We start from the raw sequence: 18,788 nt of genomic DNA, 5'->3' as shown, positions 1-18,788 counted from the left end.
CGTTGGTCTTGTCATCATTGAAACGTTTCCTGTCTTTTGACTGAAATGCACGATCAGCCATGCGGACAGACTGTGGAACAGCGATTTTTGCTTGAGTTGCACAGTGAAAGCTGGAGAACATGGCTTTCAAAGTCCTGTTCTGTTTTAAAGGCTGCATACTCACTCGCATCTTTACATACAGGTGAAAATGCGCAGGTGAGACGTCCTTCACTTAATTCTGGTGTCACCTGGCACATTTCTGACTCTGTGCAAGGTGAGAAGCCTCACTGTCTCACTGGACAAAGGGACTTGGCACTTTCAGTGCCCAGTTGGCACTAAAGCCACAATGTCACTGACTGTACTATTGCCATTAGTTTCCATTTTCCTTTCACGAAAAGCTCTAGATGGGCTGTTGACGTCTTGAGCAAATGGTGCAGAAAAAGGGAAGTGTTTTCCAGGATTCTGCTTTTTTTTTCCTCTTTTGCAGGATGAAGCTGACCAGGGGGCACCAATGGCGTCTCACAGCACACCGCCTGCATGGAGAGCAGAGCTGTGTAAGATAGTTCTCTCCTGTAGTGCGTCCGTCTGTGTGCGCGCGTGCTTGTGTGTGTGTGTGTGTTGTTCCACCATGTTATAAGCCCATTTCCTTTTGGGATTGCTCCAATTCCCTGTTAGGCAGGACTGACCGGGGGAAAGATGGAGCTGGTTGTTGGGGGGGGGGGTTAGGAGTGTGTGTGTGTGTGGAGGCGGGGGGGCGTTTCCTTATCTAACAGGCACAGGCAGCTTTTGAGTCACTTATCAGCTCCAACCACATTGCAAAAGAGCATCCTCTTGTCCACTGAGCGAAGGAAATCTCTCCACAACAGAGCTCTGAGCTGCAGAGAGCCAGCTCTTTCCAATAGGCAGCCAGTCTACCTCCCCACTAGAGTGCAGGGAGAGAGGGAGGGAGAGAGAGGGAGCGAGGAGGGGTGGGAGCTGCCTCTTCACTGGTTCTGAATTTTTGGTGGCCGCCGCAGTAAACAAGTGACAGTAGGCGCGCGTTCTGCAGAGAAGACCGCTTTTGGGGATGAGTGTTCTTTCGCAGTGAGGATTTGCCAGCCTGGCTTGGAGTCCCCTTGGCTTTGGGGCAGCCGAAGACGTCCTCCCGTCGGCCTGGATGGTGAACCGTCAGCCTGCCCCCCCTCCTACCCCCATCAGCTGGGGGCTGTGTCGGTCTCTACAGATCGCCTCGCGCTGACTGGAAGGGCCATCAGCACCTCCACCGCGCGCCCACGGACTGGGGTGCCCAGCAGTGGGGTGTGTGCGCGTGCCTGCGTGTCTCGGGGGAAGAGGGGTTCACAAGGAGTTTGGTGCTGAGAACCCGGGAGCTCGTTACAGCCAGGACGTCAGAAACGGGATTAAAAAAAAAAAAAAGGGGGAGGAGAAGAAATTAAAAAGGAGTGCTCGCCCGAAAACAGAGGGGGAGAGGCAGCGGTGGAGGTGACGCGTGCTCCTGACTGTGGACATGGACTGGACACACCAGGTGAACTGGGCTGGGGGTTCGTTTGTGGTCTGTGAGCGTACCAGTGGGTTAACATGGTGAGTGAACCATCACAGTTATCCCCGGGGTGAGCTGTGCTGCTGTACAGGCAGCAGCAGTAATCATGATATTGCCTGCAGGGGTTTTCGGATTTTTATTCAGAAGTATTGTTTTTTCTTTTACAATATGTACTTGGACAAATCTTGATTTGTTTGCTTAGTACCACAAGTAATGGCTGACTCTGCTTAGGCTTTGAAAGAATATCACTTAGACTTTGAAAGATTATTTCTTGGGCATTAAAAGAATATTGATTTTGATCCCAAGTCTCTTTGGTTGCAATGTGTGTTGTGTTTCAGCCTGCGTGTGTGCTTTGCTGGTTCGTTATGCTGAGAGAAAGAGAGCTCACTGGTGCTTGATGCAAAGACAAACAGAAGATGAGATTCCTTTGGAAATGTTAAAAAGGGTGAGGAGTTTCAAACTATTTCAAGATTAAGGAGCTCCTAGAAACTGTTGAATTCTAAAGTTTTTATATTTGTGCACAAGTTCAAAATATTGTCATTCATTAGATTTAATTACACTTTCGTTTTAATTTTTTTACAGGTTTCCTGTTCTTAATTAAATCTAAAATAAAAGAAATGTACATATTAATAATTCGTATATAAAGATTTTCATAATCAAAACCTTAAACTCAACTATCTAATTGCTAGCTGTGCGTCATTTATAGTCTGTTTTTGAAATTCGTCAGTATGGGGAGGATTGATTTATTATACGTTATTCTCTTACATTAATACACAGACATGAGAGAAACAAAGAAATGTAGCGGTCAATTAGACAGTATTTCTAAACCTGTGTCGCCCTTCTGGACAGGCCGACGAACTTTCCTAACATAAGTGACATCTAAATCTACTTGAAACCGTGGCTGTTATTCTCCAAAGCTGTTTTCCCCAAACAAAACGACGCTTTACATTCAGATGGAGAACAATTAAAAGCTTAAGCATAATTACAGCCGGTTGCCTTATCGTTATTTTGTCAAGTGTAGTTTTCATGCACGGTCTATACCATATTCTTGATTTCCGATTCTTTTCGAAGACACGTTTCAATATTCTCGGGAATTAACCGGGAATCAATGTTACCCAGAACTGGGTACTCCTCGCCTTTTTCGTGTTGCCCGAAATCCAAATTTTGCGCTTTATTCCGCTTTCTGTGGCGTGACAGTTATATTTGGATGTAGATATGTTGCAATTCCTCCAAATCTTAAGCAACCGCCGAGAAAAGGGAACATTTTCATATTATTAACATTGCATCATTGAACCGATGAACTTTCTGCATGAAGACATCTTGTCGTTTATCGAATCAATTTACTGCCTTGTAGGTATTCAAATAAAGTCTCGTGACAATAAATGTTATTATTTTATTATTTTTACATTTAAAAACATAAAAAGTTGTAAAATAAATTATTTGTTTATGAACGGCCTGTAGGTAAAGGGTAGTTAATAATAACATTAATAATAATACAAATAAATGATATAATTCATTATAATTTGTTAAACAGTTTAAACACGAAACGCCCACACCAGATCACGAACATTTCTGTGAGGCATTTAACGTGTTCTTTTAACAGTAAAAATCTTAGTGGACTCCAGTAAACAATTTGCCTGTTATAGTTAATGCGTTTTTGTAATTTATCTTTCTAAAAGACATTCGATTTTTAGTCCGGCTGGAAGTTTAAGATATATATTACAAAAAGCAAGCTTGAAATATTTTTATTTTATTTTATATCCATAAAACCCAGTTCAATTTCGGAAACGGGCTTTTCAATAGATTTTTTTCCCGTGCCTAAAACGGGTTTTAAGAACCTATTGAAGAATCCTCGTAGGGTTAAACCTGATTCTTAGTACAAATGACTTCGATAATGTGCGGCTCCAGTGCGCTCTGTGCCCAAATTATTTTCCCAAAGAGAGCAGCCTGTGATCGAAAGCAGGTTTCAAAACGGCATGAGGTGAACGTGTTACGTGTTATTGAATTAATTGGAATCGCCTGCTGCGAATAACGACAGAATTGTAATACTCAGCAGGAATTCAAATTCCTAATTCAACAGAAATCGCCAATTGCTGCTATAACCCGAATTATTGCATCGTTTTATCGTTTTGTTGGTAAAGTTCGCATAACAAATAGTATCGATGAAATAATAATAATTACAAATGACTAATATTTTTTTATTATTATTGTTGTTGTTCTTGTTTCTTGTAAGATTCTCTATTATTTTGATCACATCAATGCCATTTTATCGAATATATGCATTTTGAGCGATAGCACGCTGTCAGTGCTACATTTCATCTTCATGACGAAGGTGTATAAGCTTGCTAGCAAATAGAACCAGTCGGTTTGTCAGTCATGTGGTCATAACTGAGGGAACAAAGCCTTCTAAAATAAATACGAAGAACTTCTAACAGCGGAACCCGTGTAAATACTGTAGCATTTATCGATCAGAGGGTAGTTAACATCTAAGGCCACGAATCTCTACTGTAGGTAACTCTTTCAGTCTCACTGATGACCGTAAATTTGTCTTCAGTTATAATTGCACACAAGAATAAAAAAAAAAAAACAGGTAAGAGACAACACAGTTAAATTTGACCCCAAAAAAATTAACAAAAGCCTTCATTGACGTTGTCACCCCGATCTGTTGTTTCATCTTCTACGGTATAATGTACATCTGAACAAAGGCTTTACATTTCCCGAAGTCAGATGTTTCGGTCGTTTGCGTGATAAATTCAGTTTAGCTCGGTCACACGTACCGGACCCGCGCTGGAACATTTTCTCTCATCCCGTCATTTCAGGGGGTAACTCATATTGTGGACCATATGCCCCATCACCAAAAGAGCCAGGTGGAGGCGTGTGTTTTCCCCCCAAAACACCAACTTCCAAATTACCGAGGAAGACAAAGGTCATAAGGTTTTTTTTCTTCACTCTAGCTCAGCACTCTTACATTGAACAGGGATTCGAACAGCCCATGCTGAGATCGCCAGAGCTGACCTCCATCCGCACAAATAATATCAGTCTCATTAGGGGTCCTCAGGATCTGGCACCTGAAAGGACAATGGTCCAGCATTTTTATAGATGTCCTTAGGGCATTACATACTTTAGTACTGGGTAAAGATATTGAATGGGTTTAGCTACAGAAAATAATACAAACTCCTTTAAATAATTGATTAATTGGTTAAGTACTGAAACTACAGTATGTGCATAGCTTAATGACTTAATTGTATAAATTCCCTTCTTTAATTGATCACAGTGAAATTATTCTACATCTTTAGAAATAGTTCAGGTGGGTAGCTGTGTCAGCATGCGTAGGCTGCAGAAGAACAAGTGAAGGTTTATTCAATGTTGAAAAGAGAAGAAAAGAAACACATTGCAGCTATGGAATAAACCTTTACTTGCATCTTTAGAAATAAGTGATTTATCACATGCTGGAGGAGGGGTGGAGCTGACACATATTTCTCTAAAAAAATGAGACTCCCATGAGACAAATATGGTTGTAGTTATTCATAGGCAAAAGCTAGACTCCCTGAATAACTATTACCTTCAATTATATTGTATTGGATTAGACCATCTGCAATGTTATTACAGTGGAGCGTGAATAGATTAAATTAAGTCTTTGCAGTATCTTCTTCTTGCTGTCATATTCAAAGGCAGATATGATTTTGGATTAAAAAATGAAGTATTTTAAAATCTACATCCAGCTTGATTTTCTTGATTTCTTCCTCCACAAGAAACTCTGGCTCGTCTGTCGTTGTCTTCAATTGAAATTGCCATTGTCTTTAATTGACTTTAATCTGAATGCCTGTGGGCGATTGAGCGCATTAACACGCGAGTCATATGTAAGGCTGCCTCAAATCATCGGAGGGCCGATCCTTCACTTTGAACCTCCTGTTCTTGTGCTCTTTTCAAGCTGAGCACACTCGTGTACACACACGTGTACTGAGAGAGGCACAGGGTTTCTCATTCTGCAGCACGACACCAGGAGGATGCAACAGCTGCTGCTGTGCCTCTCGGCGCCTGAGCTCAGTTTACACAAATCGAAAGTTCTCCTTGCGTTGGCCTGAACAAGCAGGAGCCGAATGAGGCTTGCGTGTTCTTGATCATCAAACAAGATGGACGGGTGGCTCTGGATGGGAGGAGCAGAGTCCCCCTGGGCGAGGGGGAATGAGACATAGGCTTTTGACCTGGGTGGTGCAGTGGGGGTACACCTGGCTGCTGCGCTTTGGGGGAGCTGACTCAACTTTCCAGGGCACTGGTATTGAGGTGTTGGCTTACAAAGCAGGTTCAAGCTCATCTTGGGATGACACAACCCAAGAGAAGTACAGAAAAAGGCAAATTGGTTTTGGATGAAGAAGCTGAGTTCTTGTGTGTGTGTGTGTGTGTGTGTGTGTGTGTGTGTGTGTGTGTGTGTGTGGGGGGGTAGTTTTTTTTCAAGAGGTTCAGACCAAGTCGGGCAGTGAAAGCTGAAGATTCCTCTTAAGGATGACAGCAAGGGCTCCAATGACTGAGTGAGTAGAAATGACCAAGGCCTACAGGTGGTGGTTTCATAGCCCACAAGACACGACCATTGTAACCTGTTTCCTTTCAGCAGGTTTCGGTATCTTATTATGGGGTGGCATTGATTTGTAAGTTGTTTTTCTTTAAACGAGAAGTCTGCCTTTTTCACCCAGTAAACTCTCAGCGGCGATATTTACCAGCGTTTCTGGGTGTCCAGGCTTAAGAGAGCCTAAGGTCTAAAATTGAACTACTTGATGTGAATTTCAGGCACTCCTCTGAAATGTTTTCATGTAGCCTGACCTGATAGCAGTTCAGGGCCCCCTGGGTTCAGAAACCAACCGAGCATCTTTTTTTCCGACGAGAACTTAAAAGGGTTACTTTAGGATTCTTCTCCAGGAAGAAGAGGCCATTTAGCCTGTCTAACTTGTGTACTAGTACATAACTGGTCCCAGCATCTCGTCCAGCTGCTTTTGGGAAAGAGGCCAGGGTACCGACCTCATGACTTCACGGCTGGGAAGATTGTTTCATTCGTCCACCACCCCTCTCGAATGAGAAGTCTGCACCAGAGACAAGGGTTCAAGCTGGGCCAGGAGCCAGCGCCTTCACTCGGAAGCCAAGTCTGGTTTTCACACATACAGTATGGGTGCTGCAAAACGTTGAGGGATGTAAAAAGACCTGCCTGAAGTTTCTTTTGCGTGTCTGTGTTTTTCCAGGTCCACACTGGAAGACTTCAGAATTCCTCTCTCCTCGGAAGACTTAGAGTGATCTGAGTGAGGAGCAGCTGATCATGTGAGCTCTGCAGGTCCCTGGAGATTACAGTCGCACACAACACACTCGCTCGGAGACGGAGCTTAAGGGAGGTGGTATCCAGTCTTCCACACAGCTGCTCATGGACCTCCATGGAATTTGGGAGCAGCATCCCAGTGGGTCCAGTGCATTACAAGCCCAAATCCGGCTGCTGGTTTTAGTGCTGGCGGGGCTTAGGGTCCGGCAGGCAAGATAACACAATCAGGACAGCCAGCCCAGCCAGGGAGCATCCTTATAAACACAGATCCAACGTGAGAACTCCAACACCAAGGCCTGAGTGAAGGCGGATGGCCAGACTCTCGGGGAGGGCCAGCGGAGAGAAACCCCTCCCCCCAAGCGGGCTCTGAACCCAGTGCGAGCAGCCACACATGACATCGCGGCTTTCGCACACGTCTCGGAAAACCTACCGGCCGCCTTAAAACGCCCGAGGGCGGTTCGCCTCGTGCGGAGAGGCGCGGCGGGCCCATCGCGGAGAACACGAGAGACGGCCAGACTCCAGGCCTGCCGAGGGGCAGAGACGCGAGGGGCGTCGCGGACACAGATGCCAGATCTGTAGAAAGGAGGAGAGGGGAGGCAAAGATACATGCATGGATGCCCACAGGCGTCCTGTATAACGGCATATGCGCTCTCTTGATCAGCCGCCCTCTTGCAGGCTCACGCCCACCCGCAGGAGAGGAGCATCTTGACATGCAGAGGTGATACGGACAGCCTCGAATATTTCCAGCCCCCGACAGACTCTCCCCGCCGAAGTGACCCCCGCGAGCGCTCCAACAGGAGGTCGAGCTTCGCGCAGCAGAAATATCCCCCCCCTCCGCCTCCGCCAGAGCACAATTCAAATTAAAAGGCCAAAGACTCAGACAAAGAAGCAAAATGATGGAAAAGCTGGAGCCCAGCGGCTCTCCCGCCCCCCCGGCCTCTGCTGCTGGTGAGCGCCAGAGCCCTCTCCAGACTGCATCTCCGGCAATTAGCAGCCCGCTGCCTAACGAGCAGGAGAGCGAGGGAGGCACATCCCAGGCCGCGGCCGCCGGCTCCCCTGGGGGGGCGGCCACCCCGAGTCGCCGGGAAGCAGCTGAGCCTGTTGCCATGGAAACCACCGGTCAAGCGAGGACGCCCCCTCTTCCTTCGACCCCTGCTTCCTCCTCCTCCTCCTCCTCCTCTGAACTGGCCCCCCTGCCACCCAACGTCCCTGTCATCAGCCTCGGCCACAGCAAGCCCCCCATGCCCCCCATGCCTGGCACGCCAGCTTTAGGGAGCAGAGTGGTGCCCACAACTGAACTGACTGCCCTGCACCCCATCCCCTCGTTAGTGCAGTGCCCTACGGACTCCCGGGTCTCCCAGCTGGCCGCCCTGACCGCTGCCACCCCTGGAATTCCAGCCCAGATGTCCCCCGTGCCCGTCCTGCCCAGCACCCTGCTGCCTCCTCAGTACCTGCCTGGGCATCCCTTTCTGAACAGGTAGACCCCCCGCCCATCTGTCCGTGTGTCTCTTTCAGGTTTGAGCAGAGCCAGCGGTACGATCAGGCATTGGGGCAAACAGGATGAGAAGGGGGCAGGGAGGCCGCACTCAGCTGTTACGAGGAGGAATTTTGGGTTCCGGAAAAACACCGGACGCCAAATCCGTGTTGAGTGGTGACCAATCCCAAACCTTGAAGGATAGGTACAGCGATGACAAATACAAATGTATGTGTTATTTGTCACATGAGGCTAGACTTACCTGCTGTTGGGACTTGGTGAGGACTGGGTGAAGGTCAGATAGGTGTTAATATAGAAAAAAACAAAGAATCGTAAGAGGGTGTGCTTTCTTTTTCACATTACTCTACATCCGTGACACGAAACAAGTGTCAGCCTTGGATCAGTGCTGGGGTGGCTCAGAGCAGTGCTCAAAGCTCTGGATCTCTAGCCCAGAGGCTGCAGGCCCGAGATCCCACTGTGGACAGTATGATCCCCTGGAGCAAGAGGCTTTGCCCTCATTGCCCCAGTCCACTACGCAATAGCACTGGGTACCAGCATGGGAACTCTGTGATGGACCCGTGTCCCATCCAGAGTGGAGTCACACACTCTGTCTGCTTAACGTTACTTAGATTGGGAAGATCTCTTTCCTGATGAGCCACAAGCCTTGAGAACCTTTTTTTTTTTTCAGTAATTTAGGGCGTCATTAGTTGAATAACTGTATGGTCCAGATTACATCAAAATATGTCCAATCGCAAATGAACAAACGCAGTAGCTGGCAGCATTTTCAATGTTGTTCTAGATGTAATATCTTCCTAGAGGCCTGTGATTTGTGATTGATTTCACCTGGGCTTGGGTCAGGGACGCAGGGGTGAAGAAATACATGCTGGGAAGTGAAGTTCAAGACCAAGGCAGGAAGTGAGGTCAGTGGCTTGAACTAAGAGATTTGACTGCTTTCGCAAAAGGTAGCTTGTGAACACTTCCCATAGTCCCATGCACACCAAGAGGTGGTTTTGAAAACTTGGTGGTAGTCATCAGTTTTGACCCTGAGACATGGGAGTACAGTACTGCAGTGAGCTCATAAGTGTCTTGTGCATCTGGCAGAGTGTAATGGGCATTATATTAATACTCGGGGGTTCAAAGGGACATTGCTACTTTGCTGAAAGACCTACAAATACAGAAAAAAACATTTGAATCTCAGCTCAGGAGGGAACCCCAACATTTTAAACTGGGGGCAATTACACAAGGTGCAACTGAAAGGCCAATGTAATGTGTTGTGTTGCACAACTCTTTGTAAGCATCTTACAGGTGCAGAGGACTTCTCTGATAGGCAGGGCCAAGCTCTGCAGTCTACACCCTGCACCCTTGATTATTTGATTTTGACCTTAAGGTTGCTGTGAAAATCAAAAGGCCTATAGCAGCCCTTGATGACCAGAGCTGGAGGCCCTTGACCTGCTGTACAGGACCTGTCCCTGCAATGGGCCTTTTCTGGTGCAGCTCTTCTTGGTTCACCACACATTGCCACACAGTTCCTGCCCCTGCAGGAGAGCGTTGCGATACTGGGCCGGCCACAGCCCACAGCCCACAGAGGCTGCACAGCTGTTGCAGCCTTCCGTCCCCGGGAGAAACACTTTCACTGCTGGCCAGAAGGACATCCTTTCATCTAGGTGGTAATGGGCCATTGAAACCACCCCTTCCACAGATCGATAATTGCTCTTGAAAGTTCCAGTTGTGGAACTGTATATACTCGGCTATACCTGAGGAAGGCGGAGCGGTGGCTCTGTGGCTAAGGATCTGTGCCTGCGGCTGGAAGGTTGCCGGTTCATATCCCGCGGCTAGCAGAGGAATTCTACTCCGTTGGGCTCCTGAGCAAGGCCCTTAACCCCAACTGCTCCAGGGGCGCTGTATAAATGGCTGACCCTGTGCTCTGACCCCAAGCTTCTCTCCCTGTCTGTGTGTCTCATGGAGAGGACATTGGGGTATATGAAAAGACAAATTCCTAATACAAGAAATAGTATATGGCCAATAAAGTGGTCTTATCTTATCTACTGGTGTTGCACAGAATTCTATAGGTTGTACTTTGCCAAAGGGCTTCAGAAAACTGTGCAGCACTAATTAGTTTTTGCTAGGGTGCTTTAGTTTTTCTCATGGTCTTATTCCTTGTATAAATGGAGCTGTCTTTTTCCTGTAGATCAATTTTTCAAGCTCTTGTTCAATACGCTGTGTAGTATAGATCAATATCTTTTTTTCCTGAAGGTCCTTCATACCAGGATCGGTTAAAAATACATAATAGTTCATTTTTCAACTGCCTATTTAAATTAAGCAAATGTGGATACTAGAAAAGAAGAAAACCTATACTATTTATAGATTAGGAATATGTATAAATTGTGAAATCTTTGTTTATTTAAATTTGCTCATTGGTTGAAATTAAGCACTCTTTGATTCAAATTCCTTCCCCCTGTCTGAATAGCAGCCCAGGTCTTAGTATGCTCATGGGCTCTGCTCTCTGATACAGCGTGACACAGATGCAGTGTCTAATTACTGACGCTCTGCTTCCAGCATGTTTCAATTCATCAAGTGTAATTTGTACCTTTAAATTAAAAAGTGTCTTGTAGAAATGATGCAGCAGAGCCTGCTTAATAAGAATGGAAAGCTTATTTAAAAAAAAAAACCTTAACTTGTATTTGAGCTTATTTTCTATTTTCCTTCCTGATTTTTTTCATGATTTCTTAAAAAAAGACATGCACCCCCACCTCTGAAGCTTCGCTGTGGTGCTTTTTTACAGTATGTGTGTGGTTTGTGTCACGGTTTTTCACCACACACTTATCACATTTGTGTTCAGTGAATGGCACCTACCATAACTGTCTGTTCTTTGCTGTGATTTCACTTTCACTGTGCCTTGCTGCGTTTTCTTGGCTTTTACCACACTATACTGCAGCACAGCTCTGTAAGGGTTTATGGGACTGATTGTCACTCCTGATCCCCTGGGGCCTCTGTGTTTCTCCTGTTTTGCATTCTTCACTTGAATCAGCTGTTCACTTGATGGGTTTTAATTCCCACTATTTCCAGGGATTAATAGTTTAATCCACTATTTGAGGATTAATAGTTAGCTGCAAATCCAGGGGGACTGTGGCCCTACAGGGCCAGGAGTGACTGGCTCGGGTCTATGGGCTAGAATCAGGAGCTGTGAAGATGTTTAAAACATGTGAAAGATCCGAAAGTAGTTTGATCGTCATGACTCCGGGTGGCATATTGGCGTACAGTATATGTCCTTGTCCTCATGGCTGGGCTGGCTGCTTCAGGACCCCACAGCTCTTAGTTCTCTAAGAAAAGAAACCCACCCAGCTTTCTGTCTTGCTTACACTCCCTTGAGATCAGTGGTGCTTCTCAACCCTGCTGCTCAGAACACTGTGTTATCATTCCAGATGACACATCTACATCTCCAGTGCTAACTGATGACTTACAGTAATTCATCTGCTTACTTGTACTTATTGTACTTACTTTTACTTATCTCTTTGGTCAGTCCTGAGTTTCAATAACATCTTATTTCCTTATTTCAGGGGGTTCTATTCCCAACAACATCAGCACGCAGGACCTTACTCAGCCTCTCGACTTGCTTGCTGTTATTTCTGCCTAAACAGCTCTTAATAAATATTATGATAATAGTTGGGCAATTGATGATGAAGAGACATGGGTGGGAATGGCACTGTATCAGACACGCCTAGATCTGGGAGTGACACTGTATCACACACCCCTACAGCTGGGAGTGACACTGTATCACACACCCCTACAGCTGGGAGTGACACTGTATCACATACCCCTACAGCTGGGAGTGACATCGTATCACACACCCCTACAGGTGGGAGTGACACCGTATCAGACACCCCTACAGCTTGGAGTGACACTGTATGAGACACCCCTACAGCTTGGAGTGACACCGTATCACACACCCCTACAGCTGGGAGTGACACCGTATCACACACCCCTACAGCTGGGAGTGACACCGTATCACACATCCCTACAGCTGGGAGTGACACTGTATCAGACACCCCTACAGCTGGGAGTGACACAGTATCACACACCCCTACAGCTGGGAGTGACACCGTATCACACACCCCTACAGCTGGGAGTGACACCGTATCACACACCCCTACAGCTGGGAGTGACACTGTATCACACACCCCTACAGCTGGGAGTGACACTGTATCACACACCCCTACAGCTGGGAGTGACACTGTATCACACACCCCTACAGCTGGGAGTGACACCGTATCAGACAGACCTAGATATGGGAATGACACCGTATCAGACAATCCTACATCTGGGAGTGACACCGTATCACACACCCCTACAGCTGGGAGTGACACTGTATCAGACACGCCTAGATATGGGAGTGACACCGTATCACACACCCCTACAGCTGGGAGTGACACCGTAACACACACCCCTACAGCTGGGAGTGACACTGTATCACACACCCCTACAGCTGGGAGTGACACCGTATCAGACACACCTAGATATGGGAATGACACCGTATCAGACACTCCTACATCTGGGAGTGACACCATATCACACACCCCTACAGCTGGGAGTGACACTGTATCAGACACGCCTAGATATGGGAGTGACACCGTATCACACACCCCTACAGCTGGGAGTGACACTGTATCACACACCCCTACAGCTGGGAGTGACACTGTATCACACACCCCTACAGCTGGGAGTGACACCGTATCAGACACACCTAGATATGGGAATGACACCGTATCAGACACTCCTACATCTGGGAGTGACACCGTATCACACACCCCTACAGCTGGGAGTGACACTGTATCAGACACGCCTAGATATGGGAGTGACACCGTATCACACACCCCTACAGCTGGGAGTGACACCGTATCACACACCCCTACAGCTGGGAGTGACACTGTATCACACACCCCTACAGCTGGGAGTGACACCGTATCAGACACACCTAGATATGGGAATGACACCGTATCAGACACTCCTACATCTGGGAGTGACACCATATCACACACCCCTACAGCTGGGAGTGACACTGTATCAGACACGCCTAGATATGGGAGTGACACCGTATCACACACCCCTACAGCTGGGAGTGACACCGTATCACACACCCCTACAGCTGGGAGTGACACTGTATCACACACCCCTACAGCTGGGAGTGACACTGTATCACACACCCCTACAGCTGGGAGTGACACTGTATCACACACCCCTACAGCTGGGAGTAACACTGTATCACACACCCCTACAGCTGGGAGTGACACTGTATCACACACCCCTACAGCTGGGAGTGACACCGTATCACACACCCCTACAGCTGGGAGTGACACCGTATCACACACCCCTACAACTGGGAGTGACATCGTATCACACACACCTACAGCTGGGAGTGACACTGTATCACACACCCCTACAGCTGGGAGTGACACAGTATCACACACACCTACAGCTGGGAGTGACACTGTATCACACACCCCTACAGCTGGGAGTGACACTATATCAGGGCAGAAAGAGAAACTGGAAATCAGATTAATCAGTGATGAAGAAGCCAGTGGTTAGCTAGAGCAAAAACCAGCAAACACAGCGTTCCTCCTGGACCAGAGCTGGGAACCACTGCTCAGGATTGTTCAGGTAGTTGCAATACTGGTTTTGTGTAAAAATAAAAGGCTCTGCTGCCCGCTGTATCAGTGCTTTATCCGTGGTGAGCAGTGGCCCTGGGCTTGTATGCACCCGGTAATCTTTTCTACTTTCCCTCCCTCTGTGCCAGTCCTTACCTGGGGTCATCGGCCAGCTTTGGAGTTTTCGCCAGCAGCCGCATGAAGAGAAGACCCTCCACGCACTTCGAAATGGACTTGCCTGAAGGTTAGCTCCCGCCTGCGGCCTGCTGCCTGCAGTGTGTCAGCGGGCGATGGCTTGGCACCACCCTGCCTTCAGGGACAGTATCGTAGCGTCTCATGTGGGCGCAAGGCTCACGGAAGAGTCCCGAGCTGGTGGGGCTCATAGAATCCAGAAAGCCACTAAGAATGACAGATTTAAAACTAAATCATTAAAAATATAGATAGTCATATCTATATATCTATTTCATAGTCAACAGGAAAAAAAGGTCTTTGTGATCAAACCGCCATCTGAACCACTTAATGTCTATATTTTAAAGAAGTTCAGGTGGGTAGCTGGGTCAGCATACGTAGTCTGCAAAGTAACAAGTAATAGGTTTATTCCATGCTGAAATGAGAAGAGAGAAAAAACAATGTTTCGGCTGTGGAACCTTCTTTGGGTGGGAAGACCACCCAAAGAAGGCTCCACGGCTGAAAAGTTGTGTTTTCTTTCTTCTCTTTTCAGCATATTGTAAAGAATATTGTCAGGATGTTTGATTTCAATTTTTACAGGATTGAAAATGTAATATTCAGGGTCAACCTGTAACACATCCTGGCTTGGGAAGAACAGGTCACATATTGAAGCAGGCATGTCTGCAGAGTGTTTGTGCTTCTGAAGTTCCAATCATGGAAGGGCTCTGGAGATTTGTGCTAGTTGATTTTGAAACCTGATCTCTGTGCCTGGGAGGGAGAGGAAACCGTAACGTGGGGCTGTGTGAGTTATCAGTTCCTGGATGGCCACGGTATTTTCTGACCTTGGTATAAGCAGTCTCTCAATCACTCAAGTGTTCTGACTATCTGAATGACTGGGGATCTCTCGGTGCTCTCCAGGCTCCTCCTAGCTTTTTATAAGATAGAGCAAAAGCCAGAATGTCAAGCAATATGTCAAGCACTGACCTGAAACCCAGCAAATCTTCAGTTTGTCCCGTTGTGTGCATGTATGTGTATGTGTGTATATTTGTGTATGTGAGGGTGTGCAGTGTGTATGTCTCTGAGTCTATGTTTGTGTGAGTGTGTACAGGTTTGTGCAGGTCTGTGTGTCTGTGAGTCTATGTGAGTGTGTGCAGGTCTGTGTGTCTGTGAGTCTGTGTGTGTATGTGAGTGTCTGTGAGTCTATGTTTGTCTGTATGTGAGTGTGTGCAGGTCTGTATGTCTGTGAGTGTGTGCAGCTGTGAGTGTCTGTGAGTCTATGTGTGTGTTTATGTGAGTGTGTGCAGCTCTGAGTGTTTGTGAGTCTGTGTGTGTGTGTGTGTGTGAGGGTGTGCAGGTCTGTGTGTCTGTGAGTCTATCTGTGTGTGTATGTGAGTGTGTGCAGGTGTGCAGGTGTGCAGGTGTGCAGGTGTGTGAGTCTGTGAGTCTGTGAGTCTGTGAGTCTGTGAGTCTGTGAGTCTGTGAGTCTGTATGGATCATGGTCAAGTCAATAATGAGAACCAGGCGGCTGTGTTGCAGGCCCGCCCCAGAAGCTGGCCCGCAGGGTCTTCACGAACAGTCGGGAGCGCTGGCGGCAGCAGAACGTCAACGGGGCCTTCTCCGAGCTGAGGAAGCTGATCCCCACGCACCCGCCCGACAAGAAGCTCAGCAAGAACGAGATCCTGCGGCTGGCCATGAAGTACATCAACTTCCTGGTCAAGCTGCTCAACGACCAGGCCTCCGACCAGGGAGCAGGGGGAGCTGCAGGCGAGGAGGACCGGGGGGAGGGGGAGAACAACAAGCTGGAGCTCCACGCGGACCTCCCGCGGGCCCCCCCCGGCCAACCGCACGCCCCCCCACCGCAGCCGGGGCAGGCCACCGCCTGCCGAGGCAGGGACTCCTCCGATTCCGTGGTTGCCACAGGGACCTCCCCCGGCTCCAGTTGCTACGGCGACACGGGCAGCCCCGACAGTGAGGAAAGCATGGAGTCCAGACTGACGGCCAAGAACGGGCTGGAGCTGAAGGAGCCGATGAGGATTGTAGCCGCTGTTAACGACCAGCGGTGACGCTGCCCCCGAGAGTCAGGCTGCAGGATGCGAACTGAGACGTGAATAAACGGGGCAGACTCTACGAAACAATTGGCAGGGCCTTTTGCTGGTGTCTGCTGAGCGTTTTGATCACGTTTTTCTGTAAAGGACGTCAGAGCACGTGCCCTAGACTGGGCCGCTCAAGCTGCCATGAACTGGGAGGAGATCAGCCATGCTGCTCCTCCAGGAACTTCTGGTTGCGACTTCTCTAAAGGATCGTGTATTTTTTTTATGTGGGTAGAGAAAATGACATCACCTGGGGTCTCATTATCAGTTCTTCTTCATGACGTTCTTGTTTTTGTATCTGTTTGGCTGCTGTGGTGGTGCAGTGAAGTTTAGGCATTTGTGGAGGATGCTCGTCATGAATTCATCTCGTACTGCTCTTAAATTATTGCCTAGTTGCTCTACTGATCTGCGCAGCCTTTGGCTTCCTGCGAGTTGGCTGATGTCTGCGGTGTTTTCAGCAGAAATCCATGCCTTTGTGTATCAGAACCACTGGACAAGGTCTTTTTCTTTGGGCTTTAATCAAGTAAGGGCAGGTGACACAACGCTGAGAAGCCAGCTTTGTCGTCATTTTTAACGTCATTTTTGAAGAGAGTGTGCGATTCACGAGCCTCCCCCTTTCACCTTTCCCTCCCTCTGGCTTTCCCAAAATGCTGCTTTAATGCAACCCTCCTTTTTATTTCCATCACCAGTCAAAGTAATATTGTAGCAATCCTGGGACATGTTTTGCCTTTTGCTTTTCAGCACTAACAGGCCTTTCTTGTCTCTGTGAATATTGCATGGCTCCTCACATCATGGTACAATAAATAGAGCTCCCTCTCATTTCACTGTTCCTCTATTCAACATCCTCTTATCAGAAGCCCAGGAGAAAGAAAGAAGTGCCTTTTTAAGCAACAGTACTGGCGGCTGCGGGCTGGTCAGATCAGATATGTTTAATATCAAAGTACTGTCTCTGAAAAACAGTAAACCAAATAGGCATTTATTCCTGTCCAAAGAGATTAGCCCAATACTCTGCTTCGGAAAAAGTGCAGCATGTGAACCTTTCAGTTTAAGACCTAGGGCTATCATAACCAGTAACCCCCCCCAAAGATCTCTATAGACACAGTCCAAAACACTTTCCACACAAAAGTATGAGGATCTCGACACATTTCCCCAAAAAGCAGCACTAGAAATACTAAGGGTTATAGATTTTCATTAGAATTGTATTAAGTGTAAGCAAAAATATTCTACTGTATCTACAACGAAGGGGATAAAGTATTTTTCAGTGTTTCTGTATTAGACACCTGGTGTTAAAAAATGTGAAGGGGGCGTGCAGAGCAAATGAACGCATTGAGTGAATTAGGGGTGGAGCTTCCTTTTAGAGTTCTAAATCTTTCCAATACCCCTGTGCTTCATTCATTCATATCCCTCTCTGTATAATCTGTTGCATTCTCGGTTGCTGTTTCTAATTCAGTTGGCCTTGCTAGCTATTCCTACAGTTCCGCCCCACACCAGAGTTCTGAAAACTCAAAGGCAGGAAGTGACTTGGGGAATGTTTTTGCAGTTGCACCATCATGTTACACCAAGGGGCTGAGAGTTATGCTAGAAAGTGCCCCCCCCCCCCCCCCCATTCCTTCCTGTCTTTAAACTTTACTTCTGTCCTTAAGATGTTTCTTTTTTTGCTTTGGGGGAGAAAGAGGGACAAATATAGTTCATAAGATCTTTTAATGATCTATTGGAGCTGTCGTGATATATTATGACAAAGAAGGGTAGTGTAACTGCATGGGATAAATACGGAAAAACAGAAAGATAACACTGTGTGGATTTACTGCGTTGACCTTTTGTAAGGGTGTTGTCCCAACTAGCAGCGCAATGGCTGGAGCCAAGCATAGTTCCAGGAAGTGAGCAACAGTCTTTCCAATTGACGATTCTTTGTTTTTGCAAAAGTGTGAGAGCATGGGCTAGCAGTTTGGGGGATAGGAGGGACTGAGGTTTCGAAATCCTGAGAATCATCGGGGTCTCGGGTGCGTGTGTGAGTGGATTGATTTAACAGTGTGTGAAATAAAATCAATTTGATTAAAAACAGAAGAACAGGACGCGTGTGTTACTTCGCCTGTGAGGGGCAGACCCAGGTGTGTCTTGGGCACAGGCAGTAAGATCCTTATCTCCGGTGGTCATGTGAGATAAAGGGACAGAGAGTTCTCGAGCAACGCACGCAGCACAACAGGGTAGGACAGGAAGCTACACGGTGAAAAGTACCCCCATCGGACCAGGCATGAATTCCCCTCCTCCCCCTCGCACCCAGGGCCGGTATGCTGGCATGGAGGGTGTGCCAAGCTGTCAGAAGCCTGGAATGGTAGCAGTTAGTGCTGTCTCATCGTCACCCAGCACTCTGCGGCTCTTTTGGGTGCCCAGCACCAAACGGAAGGAGAGAAAGAAACACTAAGCCAGCTCTCACACGCTGTGCCCCCTGTCCCTGCACAACAGGAAACGATCTTGCATAATGTCGGGCAGCTGCACACTTCTCCCTCAGATGCTGTCGTGAAGCTGCAGCCTGTGTTTTTTAATACAGCCCGGTTCGAGCACAGGGCGGCTCCAGTACTGACCATGCTCAGCTGTG

General features: G+C 47.4%; 1 protein-coding gene across 6 annotated transcripts; it reads left to right on the top strand.

Annotated features, from left to right (window-relative positions):
* Positions 1-486: 486 nt before the first annotated feature.
* Positions 487-18,259, top strand: lyl1 (LYL1 basic helix-loop-helix family member). Of its 6 annotated transcripts, none has more exons than XM_088603494.1 (5): positions 759-1,501; positions 1,855-1,961; positions 6,748-8,295; positions 14,084-14,178; positions 15,624-18,259. In XM_088603494.1, exons 3-5 carry the CDS (start codon positions 7,712-7,714, stop codon positions 16,163-16,165), a joined length of 1,221 nt encoding a protein of 406 aa, XP_088459620.1. In that variant the 5' UTR covers positions 759-1,501; positions 1,855-1,961; positions 6,748-7,711; the 3' UTR covers positions 16,166-18,259. The 6 variants fall into 6 exon arrangements, with proteins under 6 accessions (XP_088459622.1, XP_088459623.1, XP_088459620.1 ...); XM_088603495.1 differs by having other exon boundaries at positions 759-1,557; XM_088603496.1 differs by lacking the exons at positions 759-1,501; positions 1,855-1,961 and adding an exon at positions 487-533.
* The last annotated feature ends 529 nt before the right edge of the window (positions 18,260-18,788 follow it).

The sequence above is a fragment of the Lepisosteus platostomus genome, chromosome 13 (genome assembly GCF_059453375.1).
Source record: "Lepisosteus platostomus isolate fLepPlt1 chromosome 13, fLepPlt1.hap1, whole genome shotgun sequence".
NCBI lineage: Eukaryota > Metazoa > Chordata > Actinopteri > Semionotiformes > Lepisosteidae > Lepisosteus > Lepisosteus platostomus.
Note: the sequence above shows the minus strand (reverse complement) of the source record. Positions and strands in the feature narration are given on the sequence as shown.

Excerpts from the sequence above, each read along its gene's own strand:
- lyl1 (XM_088603496.1), top strand. The coding sequence starts at position 7,712 with ATGATGGAAAAGCTGGAGCCCAGCGGCTCTCCCGCCCCCCCGGCCTCT. Across the intron at positions 8,296-14,083 it reads GGGCATCCCTTTCTGAACAG|TCCTTACCTGGGGTCATCGG; the intron begins GTAGACCCCCCG and ends CCTCTGTGCCAG. Across the intron at positions 14,179-15,623 it reads CGAAATGGACTTGCCTGAAG|GCGGCTGTGTTGCAGGCCCG; the intron begins GTTAGCTCCCGC and ends AATGAGAACCAG.